This window comes from Daucus carota, chromosome 3, assembly GCF_001625215.2.
Source record: "Daucus carota subsp. sativus chromosome 3, DH1 v3.0, whole genome shotgun sequence".
NCBI classification, from domain to species: Eukaryota; Viridiplantae; Streptophyta; class Magnoliopsida; order Apiales; family Apiaceae; genus Daucus; species Daucus carota.
This window is the reverse complement of record NC_030383.2, coordinates 12286085-12305634: the sequence shown is the minus strand read 5'-3', so window position 1 is coordinate 12305634 and position 19550 is coordinate 12286085. Positions and strand designations below refer to the sequence as shown.

The 19550-nt window shown below is 30.5% G+C and overlaps 2 protein-coding genes across 5 annotated transcripts; both read left to right on the top strand.

The window, feature by feature from the left end:
• The first annotated feature begins 4904 nt into the window (after window positions 1-4904).
• Window positions 4905-8112, top strand: LOC108211358 (AP-2 complex subunit sigma). The gene is made up of 6 exons (XM_017382936.2): window positions 4905-5065; window positions 5148-5246; window positions 5343-5393; window positions 6556-6729; window positions 7668-7727; window positions 7833-8112. The coding sequence occupies exons 1-6, from the start codon at window positions 5063-5065 to the stop codon at window positions 7872-7874; spliced, it is 429 nt and encodes a 142-aa protein (XP_017238425.1). The 5' UTR covers window positions 4905-5062; the 3' UTR covers window positions 7875-8112.
• Window positions 8113-11861: 3749 nt separating this feature from the next.
• LOC108211801 (uncharacterized) lies at window positions 11862-18720 on the top strand. Of its 4 annotated transcripts, none has more exons than XM_064090978.1 (8): window positions 11862-12157; window positions 14004-14281; window positions 14373-14437; window positions 14538-14602; window positions 15797-15883; window positions 15965-16076; window positions 17651-17751; window positions 18228-18720. In XM_064090978.1, the coding sequence occupies exons 1-8, from the start codon at window positions 11962-11964 to the stop codon at window positions 18476-18478; spliced, it is 1155 nt and encodes a 384-aa protein (XP_063947048.1). In that variant the 5' UTR covers window positions 11862-11961; the 3' UTR covers window positions 18479-18720. The 4 variants fall into 4 exon arrangements, with proteins under 4 accessions (XP_063947048.1, XP_063947047.1, XP_063947050.1 ...); XM_064090977.1 differs by having other exon boundaries at window positions 15965-16095; window positions 17646-17751; XM_064090980.1 differs by lacking the exon at window positions 18228-18720 and adding an exon at window positions 17906-18129.
• The last annotated feature ends 830 nt before the right edge of the window (window positions 18721-19550 follow it).

The following is a 19550-nucleotide window of genomic DNA, read 5'->3' as shown; positions in this document are numbered from 1 at the left end:
TATTTCTTATAGAATTCTAACGATGATACAATTCTTTTCTTATTTAGTAATCCTAAAAGAAATAGGATTATATTTATTCAAACTAATAATAATAGATAAAATACAATTTATATTTAAGTTATGTAAAGTAATATATGCAATTCTTATTTTCGATAATATATAATATATTGAAGATATGTTTAACGGGAACACGACTGAAAATAACTTTTATGGAATTATAATATTATTTCGTATCAAAATTTATAAAAAAGATTATTTATTAGTATTGTGTTTAAGGGGAGGACGGCCCAAATTAATTTTTACCTAAATAATAATATGTTTTTATTAGTATTATGTTTGACGGGAAAGTAGCTAAAACAATATTTTATCTAAATTTATAAAAAATTCATAACGCCACCGCGAAGGATAAAAAATATAGTTATAATTCAAAAAATCAGGTTCAAGAATTCTAAAAGTAATACAACTCTTTTCTTATAGAATTCTAAATATGATACAATTCTTTTTTTATTTAGTTTTTCTTATTGAATTCTAAAGATGAGACAATTCTTTTCCTATTTAGTAATCCTAATAGAAATAGGATTATATTTGTTCAAACTAACAAAATTATAGATAAAATACAATTTATATTTAAGATTTGTAAGGTAATACGTACAATTTTTATTATCGATTTAGTCTTATAATTTTCTTAAATTTCGAATAGAAAATAAAGGATTGTAAAGATAATAATCATTAAAAAAACCGATAGCAACAAAAATTAGAACCATAAAAGAATAATAATTTTTAACTAATAAACAGGCATCAAAAAATAAAAATAATTAACAAATAAAATAATATATAAAAAATAGGAATCATATATTAATTTTAGGGGAATTATCTTGTATATTGTTTTTTCAATCTTATTTTCAAAAATACTACTTTATCCAATCTTATTTTCAAATCTCTAAAATATTTTCAAAAATATTACATTTTTGAAAATATTTTCCAAAAATACGGTGGTTGCATATGCAACCATATATGCAACTACAAATCCTGATTTCAAGTTTCAGTTTTCAAATGTCATTTTCGACCTCATCTTTGCAGTCGATATATATATATATATATATATATATGGATTCCAAATATGAGGTCGAAAATGACATTTGAAAACTGGAACTCGAAATCAGGAATTCAGTTGCATATGGTTGCATTCAGTTGCATATGGTTGCATTCAGTTGATTCTATTGCAATCTAATGGCCCCGCCAGGGGCACACCATACATCCGTTGCAACTTACAGTTTTCAGTTGCATTTAGTTGCATATGAGGTTGCTACAACTCTTTTCTTATTGAATTCTAAAAATGATACAACTCTTTTTCTTTTTATTTAGTATTTCTTATTGAATTCTAAAGATAATACAATTTTTTTCTTATTTAGTAATCCAAAAAGAAATAGAATTATATTTAAAAAATTAGGTTTTAACCAATGACTAGGAATCATAAAATAATAATAATTAACAAAAAAAATAGGATATATAAAATAAGAATCATATATTGATTTTATAATAATGTAAATGATTCTTGATTAGTATTGTGTTTGACGTGCACGGGAGGCGGCCCAAACTAATTTTTATCTAAATAATAATAATTTTCCAATTAGTATTATGTTTGACGAGAAAGTGGCTAATATAATATTTATCTATGTTATAATTTTTTTTTGTTGAAACGGCGGTTCAAAATAATTACAAAATAAAATAGGATATATAAAATAGGAATCATATATTGATTTTATAATAATGTAAATGATTCTTGATTAGTATTGTGTTTGACGGGAACGGGAGGCGGCCCAAACTAATTTTTATCTAAATAATAATAAATTTTCTATTAGTATTATGTTTGATGGGAAAGTGGCTAAAATAATTTTTTGTCCATGTTATAATATATTTTTTTTGTTAAAACGGTACCACGGTTCAAATTAATTTTTATCCAGTTATAATCTTTAATTTTATCATAATTAGAATAATTTTATTAGTGTTGTGTTTGACAGTATAGCGACTTAAACTAATATCTAAATTGTAATGTTTTTTTATTAGTACTGTGTTTGACAAGAGAGCGGCTCAAACTAATTTTGATCTAAATTATAATATTTAATTTTATCTTAAAAATAATAATTATGGATTAATATTGTCTTTGACGGGAGGGAAGTTCAAACTAATTTTATTATTAGTATTGTGTTTGACATGATGTCCACTTATACAAATTTTTGTACTAATTATAATATTTTTTTATTAGTGATATGTTTAACGGGAAGATGACTCAAAATAATTTTAATGCTATTCATATCAAAATTTATAACGCCGCCGCGAAGCGCGATTCAGTCTTCTAATTTTTCTTAAATTTCGGATAAAAAATATAGTTATAATTCAAAAAATCAGGTTCAAGAATTCTAAAAGTAATACAACTCTTTTTTTAAAATTCTTTTCTTATTTACAAATCTTAAAAGCAATAGGATTACTAGCAATTATTGATAAAATACAATTTATATTTAAAATTTGTAATGCAAGTTAATACAATTTTTATTTTCGATTAGCTCATTGTCACCATCTTGAACGATCAGTATATACTGATTATCACCAACTTAATTATATTGCTTGCAACAAAAAAATAAACAAGGATGGCACTGTGTTTTATTTATTCAATTAGCAATTATTAAACAAATATAATTTAAAAATACAATTCTTATTAGCAAAAGTTATAGAATTTATAATCTTATTATATTAATTTTTTTTCAAATTCTATATCTTAAAAATAAAAACCAGCATATTCAAGAATCTCAAATTGTCTAAACAGGTTTATAGCGCTAAACTCACGTCGTTCCATAATGGTTAAGAAGATATCATCTCTATCAAGAAAACATCTTTAAGATCTTCACAAACTCATTCAAATAGTATGCATGGAATTACAACCAATCTCGATAATAGTTGGATTCAATCTTATAATTTTTTTAAATTTTGAATAGAAAATAAAATTATAATTCAAAAAATCAAATTCAAGGATCTTAAAGGTAATACAATTCTTTTTTTATTGGATTCTGAAAAAATAAAATTCTTTTCTTATAATTTTCTTAAATTTCGGATTGAAAATATAATTATAATTTAAAAAATCAGGTTCAAGAATTTCAAAAGTTAATACAATTCTTTACGTTTTGGATACTAAAAGTAAGACAATTCTTTTCTTATATAAGAATCCTTTTGATTATATTTATTTAAACTAACAATCCTAGATAAAATACAATTTATATTTAAGATTTGTCCAATGCGTACAATTTTCTATTTACTCTTTTAATTTTCTTAAATTTCGAGTAGAAAATAAATAATTGTAAAAATAATAATCATTAAAAAATAACAGCAAAAAAATTGAGAACCATAAAAGAATAATAATTTTTAACTAAAAAATAGGAACCATAAAATAAAAACAATTAATAAAATAAAATAGGATATATAAAATAGGAATCATATATTGATTTTATGATAATGTAAATGATTCTTGATTAATATTGTGTTTGTCGGCCACGGGAGGCGGCCTAAACTAATTTTTATCTATATAATAATAAGTTTTCTATTAGTATCATGTTTCACGGGAAAATGGCTAAAATAAATTTTTATCCATGTGATAATATATTTTCTTATTAAAACAGTACCACGGTTCAAAATAATTTTTATCCAATCATAATCTTTAATTTTATCATAAATAAAATAATATTTATATTTATTTAAACTAACAATCATAGATAAAATACAATTTATATTTAAGATTTGTAAGGTAATACGTAGTCTTATAATTTTCTTAAATTTCGAATAAAAAATAAAGTATTGTGAAGATAATAATCATTAGAAAAAAATAATAGCAAAATAATTAGAATCATAAAAGAATAATTATTTTTAACTAATAAATAGGAATCACAAAATAAAAATAATTAATAAAATAAAATAGGATATATAAAATAGGAATCATATATTGATTTTATGATAATGTAAATGATTCTTGATTAGTATTGTGTTTGACGGGCACGGGAGGCGGCCCTAACTAATTTTTATCTAAATAATAATAATTTTTCTATTAGTATTATGTTTGACGGGAAAGTGACTAAAATAATTTTTTATCTATGTTATAATATATTATTTGTTAAAACAGGACCACAGTTCAAAATAATTTTTATCCAATTATAATCTTTAATTTTATCATGATTAAAATAATTTTTATTAGTATTGTGTTTGACAAGAGAGTGGCTCAAACTAATTTTGATCTAAATTATATTGTAATATATAATTTTATCATAAAAATAAAAATTATGGATTAATATTGTCTTTTGACGAGAGGGCGGTTCGAACTAATATTATTATTAGTATTGTGTTTGACAGGATGATCACTTAAAAAGAATTTTATACTAATTACAATTTTTTTTTAATAGTGATATGTTTAACCGGAAGATAACTCAAAATAATTTTTATAATATTATAATTTTAATTATTATCAAAATTTATACAAAATTTATAACGCCGCCGCGAAGCGCGGCTTTATTCACTATTATATTATAATATACTCCATCCTCTTATTAAATGGTGTACGTTATAATAAAAATTAATTATAATAATTTTAATTTTAATTTTTTATAAATAAGTATTAATTTTGATCGGTACATATAATATTATATAAAGATAAATATAATATACTATGACTTGTTAAATTAATTTTAATTAAAAATTATATTATTAATTATATTATTAAATAAAATTATCAACTACAAATTAAACATAGATTTAATTAAGACATATTGTTACTAATATATTAGGAGTAACAATAATAATGATAGATAATATAATAACAAATAAATAATTAAATAAATAATAATAGGGATTATAATTATAAAAATAAAATTCAACTTGGTGTTCTCCGGCCAAGAGAAGAAAAAGAGAATAGAGATTTAGGGAGCTGGTCTCAGCGTCTCGGTTTTGACCAAGAAACAAGATCCACCGAAACACACAGACAACTCCTCCCGTTTCATCGTCTCTCCCGTTCATTCAAGCCATGGTATCTACTCTCTCTCCCTCTCTCTCTCTCGATTTTCTCACAATTACATACAGTTGGTAATGTAAACTTAAAAAAAATGCAGATCCGATTCATATTACTTCAGAACAGGCAAGGCAAGACTCGCCTGGCCAAGTATTATGTTCCTCTTGAGGAATCTGAGAAACACAAAGTTGAATACGAGGTCTGTCGCTTTCCTTCTTTACATTACATCCCTTTCCACTTATTTCTTTATGAATTTTAATTTTAATTTTTTTTTGTTTTGTATCTAATTTTTTAGGTTCATCGATTGGTTGTGAACAGAGATCCCAAGTTCACTAATTTCGTCGAGGTCTGTGTGTCATTCTGAATTACTATTCACTTGTTAATTGTCGAATCCTGTCATGTGTGTTAGCCTATTAGCTGATTCTTTTTTAGTTTTTGCGAGAGATAACTATTTGCTTCTTTTTATTGTTACTTGTATGTACTTGCCCCCATCCCCCTTTTCCGTCAGCAATGTGTTACATTTATTTGTGTGATGCTTTATTGGTTTTCGTCTAGTGTAATCAAAGGGCTTGACCTGAACAATGGAAGCGGTAAATTTGCATTTAGGACAACAGCATCATAGATTTTGCTTAAGACTATTCGAGTTGTTTGATGATGTGAATTTTGCTTGGTTATGTGCATCGCCATCCAATGAACCCCTTCAATCCGTTAACTTGTCAATTATGAAGTAACTTGGTGGAGTCCGTTACTATGCAAAAAATTAACTATCTTGTCAATCAGTTAAATTGATGGCCATCAATCCATTGCAAACTCCATTACTTTTTGATGAAGCAAGCAACCACCGGATTGATAGAGTTTATTGATGGACCAATAGTAAAGAACTGCAGGATTAGTAAACTCTGTCAATCTGTCTAACGAATTACCTTTCTTTTGGCCATTGGTACATATGCTCTTTGGATGTGAAGATATGGAATCTTTTGTTTGCAGGTTTGATCCTAGTAGTGTTGTAGATTAAAAGGAAACAAGTATTTGGATGTTAAATGATGTGTAATGATCTTAATATAGGTAATATATCACAGAGAATGACAATAGAGCTGCTAATGCCAGTTTCTTAGGATAGAAAACATATTAGAATAACGTAAGCACCTTATGAAGTGGATGCTTCACACTTGTTCAACCCTATGAAATAGCTTCTATATGATAATTGTGCCAAGGTTGTGCAGATCAATACTTTCTTTAGATCAGGGAGCCTTTAGTCACCAAAAGAAAAGCTGGGATAAAATCTACTGCTTTTGTTTTCTGATATATTGACTACACCGATACTTAAAGTAGATAATGCAGCAAAAATCTATTTTTCGCATTCACTTCAATAATTTTTGTTCATACAATGTGATTCTAACATGCAATACTTCTCTCAGCCCATTTCACATGTTTTAAGTCTGTGATTTGGCCTTTCTTTAAGTTTTCGCTACTAAATTGCTGTGACACTTGCTCTTGCTGTCTTGCAGTTTCGAACTCACAAGGTTATCTACAGACGCTATGCTGGATTGTTTTTCTCACTATGTGTTGATATAACTGACAATGAGCTAGCATACTTGGAGTGCATTCATTTGTTTGTTGAGATACTGGATCACTTCTTCAGCAATGTGTGCGAGCTAGATTTAGTATTTAACTTTCATAAGGTATGCCACTCTACATTCTTACTTCTTTTGTGTAGATATCCAAGTTATCTGCAACTATGCAAGACTGATTAGGTGATTATACTTGTACTCTGCTTTTCAGTGTCATTTACAATGGTGATCTGATAGATATATCATGCTAAGAAATCTAATAACATAATTAATTGTCTGCTATACTTTTTCACTACTCGTGACACCTGTGGTTATAAATTCACTTACTTTGGCAAACCAGCAATGCTTTGTGTTCCTTGTTGTGCAGTACAACAAATTTAAATTGTTCGCAGAAAAGATAGCTTTGTGTTCCTTGTTGCCACCTCTATTAAATTTATACGACCTATAATTTATTATAATTTAAAAACATATCTCTCGGGTTTATTTTTATTTAAATATGTATTGATGGACCTGATAAGGGGTGAACTATATTTTAATTATAACACATTTAATATCATAATTTAAACACATTTATTGATTCTATTTAATTTTAGTTATATTATGGCGATACTTAAAACTCATATTAATAAAACATGTTGATATCAAATACATCAATAAGCCTATTAATAGATTTGAAACCTACAAAGTTAACATATACATTTCTATAATAAAGTAAAAATATAAATAAAGAATTAAATATTGAAATATAAATCATAAGAGAATATATATAAAAATCACCCGTGCGATGCACGGGATATAAGCTAGTATTACTTAACAACATACGTGCAAAAGTCTAAGATATGAGCATAATTTTTAACCTCTCAGTTCTGACCTAACACAAGCAGCAGTCAGAGTTATCTTTATTTAGCAAGCTCTTTGACAGTACGAATTGGGTGTAATTTCTCTTCACAGTAGCAAATTACTTTAAACTGCATCCTTGCTAAATGGACACATAATCACTTGACATATAATTCTTCTGTATTGTTTTAATGTGACTCATTTATCAAAAGGTGTACTTGATTCTGGACGAGTTCATTCTTGCTGGGGAACTTCAAGAAACTAGCAAAAAGGTAGAGTCTTCTCACATTTGCCAATTGCTTAATTCTACAGCACTCGTATCTTTTTTGGTATAGCATAAAAAGAGTAACTGTACTGAATTTCAATTTACCATGCAGGCAATTATTGAAAGAATGGGTGAATTAGAGAAGCAAGATTGATGACCAAAATCTAGCAGACAATGTATATGGGAGCAGTTCCCTGTATTTTTGGTTAAACAAAATTTTACAGCACCTCCAGCATTATAAATCACAAATTTGTTATAAATTCCGCAGACATTGGTACCTATCATTTACATCTTTGTATTATCGTGTTTCAGTTGATCTCTATTGTAAGTATAAGTGATATTAATGTTTGATTAAGTCTGTCCAAATTTGTTAGATGACAGTTTCTTTTTAAGCTGGCTTCGTACTATATATATCAAATTCAGTTAATCTTTTTTTTTTTTTTTTTTAATGTTGGCTTCATATTTCATACTTTAAACCGTAACCAAATAGACCCAATGGCTAATATATCGCACTCAGTGGGATACCACCCGGAAGTAGGGTATGAGAGTGTGATATCACTCAAGTAGGATTTGAGAGGGTGAGATGTAATTGATGGACACCTTAACAATGGCGAGAAGAGTTCTGGTTTGCTTTATTGACCAGGCCTTATAAATGGAATGCATTTCATCAGTCAGGGTAAGGAGGTGAGGTAAACCATGTGGAACATAGGAAGAGGACGATTGGCTAATTGAACCTATTCGAGGACCTGACCACTTATAGCGGTTGTCGGCGATGCCTAATTAGCACAGTGTCTTGACATATGGTGAGAGTTGCCAAATTATGGGTTTGTAAGGTTACAACATGGGTGGTGGATCACTGTAGTTGGAAAGTTGCACTTGTGATGCACTGTATTTGAAGTATGAGCCACGATTTAATTACCATCGGATCAAGGAGGTTTACTCTCTTCAATTAGCTCTCTTCTCTCTTCTCTGTTCTTGTTAAATCATAACATTAATTTAAATTCTAAATAAATCATTTTAATTCAAGGCTTCGTCCTTATGTATATATACCAAATCCTAATTTCGTTGATAAATCTTTCTTTCATGGATACAAATTGGACTAAAAACAACAAAAAATCAAGTGCAATGATCGTTACATATGTATACATGATTGCTGAGAAAAACAGTCCACTGAATCCATCTTAATTCAGCAACATCAAAATACATTAAGACTTCACCATAAGATTGCACTCAGAATCGAAACAACAAAAACCCAGAAAACTTAAACACCACATCAAAATACATCAAGACTTAAACATAGGATTGCAAACTTAGAACGCAAACAACAATAAACCCAGAAAACTTAAACACAACATCAACAGATCGAATGCAAATGACTCCACCCTTTCTCTGCGCTGCCTTCCATAAGATTCAACAGAGTCTTCCCGGAAAGCACCCCTGAAAATGAAACCAAACAGTACTTCCACGAGTCTTCTGGCAAATAAAAGTCTAGAAATTACCTTCGTAATTAGTCCTAATCCAGGAATCAGGCTTAAGAGGCTGACCATGCCAAACGCAACAGCACCGACCCCTAAAACAACCGCACCAGCTATCTCGTCCATGCACATAATTTTACTCCACAAGAAACTTACCACACTCATAATTTTTTTCCAACATGCAATAGCAAAACTTTTGGTTTTGCTCCAACAAGCTTTTGCAAAACTTTTTATTTTACCCACCGCAGCTTTGGCTACACTTTTGATTTTACCTACTGCAGCACTTGCCAGACTTGCAATCCCACTCCAGAAACCCATCCTAAAGTTCTTGTTTTGCTTGTGCAGATCTACAGCTGTGTTCCTTATAGTATTATATATATATAGCGAATACTAATTGGAAACCGAGGGTCATGTTGGAATGTGGGATGCTAATGGTAAAGAGTTTATAGTTCCGGAGGTGTTAATTCCCAATGAATTTTATTGACAGTTTAAACGAGGTAGAAACAAAGTAAGCTATTGGATGCATGGAACGCTCTGTGCAGTTGGATTTTGAAGGAATAAAATGAAAATTTTATTTTAAGTAGAGGTATTGAAAAAAATATCTATAATTTTATTTCACTTCTTCATATTTTAATTAGTCGAGATTTTTATATATATAGAGAGTGATTATCATTACTCCCTTTGTTTCGTCCCATTTAATTACATACGTTTACTTTTGGCACGTTTTTTAAAACTCGTTTAAAATATAGCTCTAAAACATTGTTTTAAAAAAAAATTCTGAATGAAATTTTGATATATAAATTTTTATTCGAAATTTTTTTTAAAAAAAATTATAAAACTATTCTTTTTAGAAGTGTCGAAATGTGTGCAATGCGTGAACATATACAAATGACCGGGGACGGATGGAGTATTGATTAGATTGTAGCGAATAAAAATAGAAAAATATTTGGTGCACATAATTGTAGGGGTGTTAAACGGATAAAACGGATACGGATTTGCCCATATCCATATCTATATCCGTATCCGCATACTTAAAACCGGATTCGGATCCGGATATGCAAATTTTAGAATAAAAATATTCATATCCGTATCTGGCCGGATATTATCTGGATACGGATAATATCTGGATCCGCTTTTTCAAACATCACCAAAAATCAAATATACATTCTCAAATTAATTAAAAATTATATTTTGAACCATTCAACAACAAATGTACACTCAGTCAGAAATTAATAACATACTTTAACAGAAGTTTGGACATTCAGGCCAAATATTTTAAACAAAATATTAATTTTAACTTATAATCACAAAAACAACACTATCAACAACAATTTTAAAAAGAAAAAGCTTGATGAAGATAGTTCTATTGCAAGATACTTATGTTGTGTTTGGTTGGGGAGAATGGAATGAGTAAAAAATACTTGAAACTAATAGAGATAAGAAGAAAGTTTTGAAAAAATTTGAAAGAGTGCAAAATTGTTATGATGAGATTTGAGAAGAAACTGAGGATGGGAGAGAATGGAGCATTCCATCTCAAATGGAAGGGGTGATATCTAGCATATGATGTAGGGAATGGAATGGAGGAAGTAATGAAATTTCTTAAAAATCATCCATAAGATAGTTCATTTTTCATTTCATTCCTTCCGGAATCATTCACCCCAACCGAACACAACATTAATGTTTTTTTTTAATTTTAAATATTAATTCTTTTTCAAAATTTATATGATAAAATAAATAAATAATAAATTTATATAAGTATTATATATATATATATATATATATATATAATAATTTCGGATACGGATACGCCTAAATCCATATCCGTATCCGCAAACCCCGGATTCGAATACGGATAATATCCGTTTTATTCCGGATACGGATTATATCCGCTTTTTCCCGAATACGGCAACGGATTTTTCGGACGGATATCGGATTTTTCGGATTTTTTTGACAGCCCTACATAATTGTGTAAAAAATTTGTACATAATGAAATGTGATGGGTTTTAATCGGAACGACCCCTTTACTTACCTCAACAACTCGAATTAAAACCAACCACAACAAATTTTATATACACAATTCTGTGCACCTAGGCTCCATGAAAATATACCACCTATGTCCCAAAATAAATGTCGTTTTAATTTTTTACGCATAATTTGAAGTGCAAATAAAAAGTACTTCTACGTATTATTTTTCAGTTTTTTCCAGTGTTCTAAAAATCCCCGATTTAACCGATTAATCCCCTGCAAGGTCGGCCACCAATTCGATTTTTGAAATCCGATTAATCCTTATATATATTTTTTAATCGAATTATATATGATAAATTAATAAATCTAAAATACTATATTACTTTGAATATGATTAATTATAGAGTTTATGAATATAGTAAATATATTAGTTACCAAATAGCTAATATAATAATAACTAAATATTAAATAATATTTTAATATTAAAATAAATCCGATTTTCATCTGATTAATCCTTCCGATTAATACCCGATTTCTGATTAATCTCTGAATCGGTAGCACAACCGATTAGGTCCGATTTCTGATTTCTGTAACAGTGGTTTTTTCTAATAAAAATTTAATATTTATTTTTATTCAAATTTTTTAATAAATATTATGTATAAATATGTTTTATTTGTATCTCAGATTACTGAAGCTTGTTTCGGGACGGGAGCATCGCGTTTCTGAAATAGGATTGATAGGTGGCATGCTAGAAAATCCGTATCGCCAATAACCCATTGAGCAAAGTGATAAAGCGACAAAATGTGGTCTTGTTGCTCGGCAAACCCATTCAAATTCCCAACACCTCAAAAACTCAACGGAGTTTCTTCTGGCGCCGTCAAAATATACAACCGGAAGACCCCACTTCTACCAAAGCACTTGCATCTCAGTTTAAACTTACCCAATACCAAATTTTCATTTTTAGCAAGCTTCGAGGTACCGGTTTCAGTACTCCTAGGTAATCAGCTCATCTGCTAAGCATTTGTGTGTGTTTGTTCGTTTATGTTTCAGTACAAATTCTATTTTCTTCAATAATCTGTCTATGCATTGCTAATGTTGTTTTGACCCTGTAAATAATTTTAGTCTTTTGTGTGTCATAGTAATACACTAGTGTTATGTTCATGTCTGAGTCCTTTTTTAGAGATGAAATGAACTTTATTTATCTGTAGTTATTGAATCATTATGGAGATGGATCGGAAGATCATAAACTCCAACATTTTCCTAACACCTTGGGAAATAATTATCTCTGTGTTTTTACTGAGCAACCTCTCTTAGTTCTTCATTGTCAGTGATTGGTATATTTATGACTTGCTGTACTAGTATTTAGGTTTTAAACATTCAGTATCAGTGGTGAAACTAGAACAAATGATTTTTTCGGGGCTGAATAAATTCTATAACCTCACTAGAGTTAAAAATATGTCTTTTAACTTACTTTTAAGTTTCCGTCACTACTTAAAATTTGACTTTTTAATTGTTTTTCTTATGCAAGACGGGCAGAGAGCCTAATTAGGAATAGCGCCGAACTGGACTCGACATTAGTACTTGTTGAGAACCGGTCCATTTAAAACCTTAAGGTGTTAGAGGAATGTCCCAAATGAATCTTATGCCATATGCCTATATTTTAACACTCCCCCTCACTCGAAATCCCATTTTTGAGCTCTGATACCATGTTGAGAACCAGTCCATGTAAAATCTTAAGGTGTTGGAGGAATGCCCCAAATGAATCTTATGCTATATTTTAACAGTACTGCCATTTTGGTTACAAAATCGCATGTCTATACAGCTATCTATGTATACTATATATTATTAAGGCCGAACTAGAGATCTTTGGTCATTGGTTGGTTAGTAGGGGTTGATAACCCTGTCATAAATTTTATGTAAAGTCCGAGGTTCGATTTTTAAAACTACAAAAGAAAATATGTTTAAAAACTCTCAACTAATGTAAACAATGATTACTTATGTTTGTTGTGACTACTGACTATAGTATATTTGGATGTCTGCGTAGTCACTTTCTAAGTTTCAATTCCACAAGCCCCTGCTTCGGCCCTTACTTTTTATTTGCTTCCCTTCTTATTAAATGCATGGATTTAAATTGATTGCTTTTGAAGCATAAATATTTGCTTGACTTGAGCTGTATAAATGTCATTATATAGCTGTAAAAAAAGATTCTTAAAATTTGGATCTTGGACTTCCATGCTATCTACACTATATTTTAGAAACAATATTAATATGTTTTGGTAGTCGGTTGATCTTTGGTGTCGTGTTAAAGTATAAAAATTATTAATCGAATGGTATCCTGGACTAGGTTTTAAAAAAAATTACAAAACAAAGATATCAGATAGTAGTATGTAATATGGATCAGTTGATGTTTCGGACCGGATCAAATAATAAATATACGGAATTTTGAAAATTTATCTGTAGCTGAGTTAAATCTTTTAGGCCGCACTGAAGATTTATAAGTGTGGATATATTAATCTTGTGGGTTGAGTTACGATAATAAAACTCTGAACTTTTAGAAATATGTTATAACAAATCTCAGATGAGCGAGAATTGAATCCCGTATGACAAGAGATAAGCCCTTACCACTTGAGCTATCTCATTGCGCTCAAAGTTTACTATATATAAATATACATTCCAGAACAAATGAGGTGCTTGTAAAAAGTGATATTAATCCAAACAGCTCTACTATAATTAGGACATTCTTAAGAGTTCCTAAGTTTTTCTTCCTATTTTTAAAAAAAAATTGAAGTTGTTAAGCTATCTTTGAGAAAATCATTTGTTGATATGTTGATCCTATGTCTTAGGCCATATAAATTGCAAGCATTTTATTAGGGAGCTGTGTGATCTTATACGGCCCAGATGGCTCGACTTTTCGTGGAGCTTCCCTTCTTGGATTGTTTACATGTACTGCATCTGCCTATGCCTTGTTGCAGAGGCTCATCCTGATCAAATTGCTTCAGGATATTATGCTTGTGAACATGTTCAGAATTATTATGCTGGTGCTCAACATTTAAAAGGTGACAAATTAAAGGAAAAATTGAATACTATAATCTCTGAGCATCAATCCCTTCCCTACACACAGGTATTCTTATTAATTATATTATCCTTCCTAGTCGTATTACAGCTCCTTGTAATATATTTTTTAATTCTGAAGTAGTGGAACAAATAAGTAGGTCTGGGATGCTATCAAGATCCTGGATGCTGCTGATGTGGATGTACCAGAAGCCTCCTCTGATGTGTAAGCGTGCTTCATTTCCTGGTTGTTCTGGGTTTTGTCTTAAAACTAATTTTGGGTCATGGTTCACCCATTCCTTTTTTACTCTGTTTACTGTGGACAGAGTTGAAATTTACTCGTTGCGAACCGTCTCAAAGAGCTTAGCTGGAAAACCTGATGGATGGAACAGTAAGTCACTGACTTCAACTTGTTCAATTGCATGAGTGGAGCTTCTGTCTTATATCTATAATAACTAATCGGTTGTAAATCTAGCCAGCCATGATTTTTGCTACGTAATTGACCATGACACTGTCAATATGAAACTACAACATGATATCACAATGTGTTCACTATTCCAATTCACCATGACCATAGAATGCTTAATTAGTTGTAACACCTTTGATCTGTTCTCGTGAGTCGTGAGGCATGGTAAGGAGCTTAGGATTATAAACTGCTTGAACATTATTGATCAAAACTTTATGGTACAGAAAGTGGAACAAACAATAGATAGCTTGTCAGTAGAAGAATCGCACAGATGATTTCTACATACTTAGAAGTTAGGGTCATTGTCTCGTTCAGTGACTATGATAATGTCTTTTTTGTATGCATGTTAGTATTACTGATTGTGGGATGGTAATTTATATCTAATATTTCAACTCAACTCTATAAACCAATCTTGAATACTTGTTTCCAGCCTGATTTGTTCTCCACAAAATGGCTGTTGACCTCCAGTTGTTTCAAACTTCTCTGCCTTACAGCTCATCCTCTCAATTATCCCGCTTAATGTTTTTAAAATATTAGATACCCCTATGAGCCGCTACACCAATTTAACCCTAAAATTATTTTCAGTTGGGTGAAATGTATTGGGGTATGAGAATCAAATAAAATGTATGATGACAATTTGAAGTGGAGGGAAAGGAAGGAGAGCAAAGACTAAAGGATACGATGAACAGATTAGTGTAGGGAGAAGATAATGAATTAGTGGATTTATGAGTAGGAGAAGGTAGGCATTCTATTGTATTATTGAAGGTATGGAGTTAGACCTTGTGAAAAGAATTGAGGTATTGAATGAAGACCATGCATAAGTATCAACACAATGGCTAATGGTCATTCCATTCTATTTAATGAAAGATAGACACCGAAAGCCTAGGTTCCCAGTTGCCACACTACATACAGCCCATTGAATAAGAATTAGACTCTTCTTGAAGTTCTTAACAAAAACCTACCATTCTTTTCATTTCACTTTCCATAAGCATCAAAAGCAATATAAAACTATGTAAAAAAGGTTTAAAGCAAGCTAATCCCATGTGTTGTCTATTGGTGAAAACTGAAAAGTCTTGAATCACCCAAATCTTAATATAATTATCTTGGTGTTTAACCCAGGAGAACATCTGTGGCCTCGCTCTTATGGGCTCATAACACATCAAACTCTGACTGACGTGCACAATATTAGGGCCGTGGATGCCAACGGTAATGCAACTACTTCAGCACCTAGTATGAAGATCTCCTGAAGCTATATGGTAATTAACTCAATAGGTTTCTTTTCTGAAGTTAATTCATCTAGGGGAAACAAGTACTATGGAGAATGCAGTCCTGATACAAGCCACTGTTTGAGACCGGCTACCAGAGAAGCTGCACCCGACACAGAAACAGACAAGAAGAGGTGGGCGCCCCCCTTGCAGGTTTAGTTTTATCCCCTGCAATTATTATACACATGTATACGTATTAATTGATTATTATACATCCCAGTTTGATAAAATGTGGTTGAAATTGTGGATCTTTGCATTTTATTGCTTGAATTAGAGTATATATGATACTTGAATATCAAAATGGCTTAGCTTCGCTGATGGCTGAACATAAGAAATTGTTTAAAGTCTTTCTGAAGTTGAATCTTTTGTTAACATGCTGGTATTGTTGCATATGTGGAGGGCATTTGTAATATCTTATGTTGTTGGTTCTGTTTTGCTCTTATATAATTTATACACATATATATTTAGAGGTGTGTGTGTATTTATTTCATCAAATATTTATCTTAAAGTGTGTGTGTATTTATTTCATCAAATATTTACCTTAAAGTGTCCTTTATTGGACATCTTCTCCCCTCGTAAGTGAAAATAAAAGGTATGTACACAATCGTATACTCCGTCCCATCCAATAGTATACATTGAGTTTGTGCACGGAGGTTAAGAAAAAGTGTAATTTAGTGGGAAAAAGTAAGAGAAGTGGGTGAAGTGGTGAGACCAATCAATATTTAATATATAAAGTGAGTGTAGTGGAAGAAAATTGTGGATGTAAGTGGATTTTTATATAATAAGTCTTTACTATTTTTGGTAACTTTTGAAATGTATAGAATTGAGTGGGATATCCATAAAAGGAAGGTGTATAGAATTGAATGGGATAGAGGGAGTAGTAAATATCACATCCTGTGGGTAGTGAAGAACACCTCAACTCCTCAAGTGTATGCAAGTATGTTAAGCATATGAATAACATTGCATGCTCTGGTATTGTCAGTTGGATAGAATGTATAGGATAGCATAAAATAGTATATAACACTGTTGGTGATTTGTTGGGGATGAACACCAGTTTTATAATATCCATCTATTTTGGTGGTGTTGGATGTTGACTACTTTTTGGTTCTGTTCTGTTTTGTTTCTTTTCTACAATTTTTCCGTCTTATGGAGACAAGTGCAAAATTAGTAAAGAAACAATGCACATGACATATGTGGAAATATGACACCTAAGTGTAGACTTTAATAATAGACATGTTCAAATTTTTTTGCTGAATATGTATTTGAGAATTCTGTAGATCTTCCACATATCAATTTCATTTGAAGATTTAAACGAGTATACATATGTATAAATAGTATATAGACTTTACTTAGTAATTTAGTATCCTTTGGCTGCCTATTTATCTAAGTCAGAATTTCCTTTTCACACTGGTAAACTAATTAATCAGCCGTCAATAACCTATTGCATCTTCAGTTGAATTCGTTACACTTACTGTGCTCTGTAAGTAATCCAATTGCTGAAAGTTGAGGTTCTACAATATTGAGGTTACAAAAATTTAATTTAGTAAAAGAAAAAACTTTCTGGGTTCTTTCTGCGTATATATTAATATTAATCTTGACAACATTTGGGCAACAAGGCTATGAAACCTGTTGTGATATGAGATCTATTTCCTTCCCTCCTTTACTGGATTTCATGATTTTGTTTTCCGAAACATTTAAATCAGGTCAGAGGGGACATTGCTAGAGCGTTAATGTATATGGCAGTTTGTTATGGCTTTCCTCAATCAGATGGAGGGGTTAATCTGAGGCTGTCTGATTTTCCAAGAACTGGTATGTTTGTAAAGTGAATTAAGTTCTCCTCTGTTCTCTCTGCAAGATATGCTGTCGCTATCATTATCATCTTACTGTAGTTAAAATATAGTAATTGCATGAAAATAATTATAATTATATATCTTAGATATAATCTGACTCAAATATGTGGCAGTGCCAGGTCAAACACAAAGTAAAAGGAAAACAGTTGCTGATTTGATAATTCTCTTTCATATATTGCAAGACCAATTTTGTATATACTCGAAATAAATGTTTCGAATGAAAAGAATAGGAATATGTGTGTATACACTATACAGTCTCTTCATATTTTCGTTGTCTGCTTGGGGATTACATTTACAGACAGAAGAGACTTTGATATGCAAGAAATTCTTTTCTGAACATATTGGTTCTTGGTCTTTATATCCCCCCTCCCCAAAGATAAATAATGCAGCTTTCCCATTTGAGCCCTTCTTCATGAGTTCATGTTTTGTATTCAGCGAAAAATGAGATGGGTTTGCTTACCACGCTGTTGAGATGGAACGATCTTGATCCACCTTCAAGGGAAGAGAAGTTGCGAAATGAAAGAGTATGTAAACTTTACCAGCACAACAGAAATCCTTTCGTTGATCATCCAGAATATGCCAGTCTTATATGGGGACAAGTTCCTCCAAGTAGGAAAGGTTCTTATGTACATCGTGCAAAGTATGGATTATCCAACTCCACTAGAACTATCAAAAGAGACAACTGAGAAGTCAGACTTAAAAGGTTTCTGGTTAGATTGCCAAAAAACAAACATTCCTGGCTAACTATTCTTTAGAGTATAATATATCGGAGTTACAAGCAACCATCTTACCTGAGTATACAACTTGGATTTATAACTTATAAGCTCAGATATCTATTATATTTTGCTTGGAGCTGTGCAGGCTTAGTTGACCTTGATCCATTCTGATCAAACATCAACCGGGTTCCTATATGATCTATTTCATGTAAGCATATGGCATACCAGTATTCTTCAAGTGATTGTGTATTTGCTTTGTGCATATTTATTGGGCTTATTACCATTTTAACCACTGAAGTTTACACAGATATACATATTATTTGCTGAATGCGTTCGGTTGAATCATTCATGTTTCGGAAACGTACACAAAAATCATTATGGACTAGATTATAATTTCTCATTAATGTATATATGCTAAGCATTTATATTTATAGAATTGGAGGATTTTGATTGGTGTGGTGGTTGTAAATGCAGGGGGTCTACTATTATTAAAGAGGTTAAACCAATGGAAACTATTCAAATTTATCAATTTTGGTGATTAGTGTGTGCACCGAAAATCAAGACATGATAGTCTTTGAAAACAAAGTCAAAATCATCCGATCTTACTTATTTTAAGAGACATGATACTCTTCCGTCTAAAAAAAGAGAGAGGGAGATACATGATACTCGATTCTTTTTAACGATTTTACTATTTTTTGAAATATTTGTGAAAAAAATTTATTTTTAAAAAAATATTTGTAAAAATACGATGTTTAGGATTGCAATGCTTATATGTGATAGCAATATAGTTACACGTGGGTCTCATAGGATGGCAAGTATGATTGTATGTGGTTACAATTATCTAATAATATAATATAACTTAATAAATTAGTATATTTAGATGAATAAACACAGTAACTAAAAATTATCTCATCCTACGTAAAAGATTATATATTTGTAATTAATAATAAACAATAAATAAATAATAAACAACCTATTTACAATTTTTTTTTGTAAAGAACCTATTTACAATTTAGTTACTCTTTGGCGTTTGCAAACGAAA

Bases quoted from the DNA above. Each gene is read 5' to 3' on its own strand.
- LOC108211358 (XM_017382936.2), top strand. The intron at 5,247-5,342 runs GTCTGTCGCTTT...CTAATTTTTTAG, and splicing joins AACACAAAGTTGAATACGAG to GTTCATCGATTGGTTGTGAA. The intron at 7,728-7,832 runs GTAGAGTCTTCT...TTTACCATGCAG, and splicing joins TTCAAGAAACTAGCAAAAAG to GCAATTATTGAAAGAATGGG.
- LOC108211801 (XM_064090977.1), top strand. From the start codon at position 11,962: ATGTGGTCTTGTTGCTCGGCAAACCCATTCAAATTCCCAACACCTCAA. The intron at 14,282-14,372 runs GTATTCTTATTA...ACAAATAAGTAG, and splicing joins AATCCCTTCCCTACACACAG to GTCTGGGATGCTATCAAGAT. The intron at 14,603-15,796 runs GTAAGTCACTGA...TGTTTAACCCAG, and splicing joins AAAACCTGATGGATGGAACA to GAGAACATCTGTGGCCTCGC.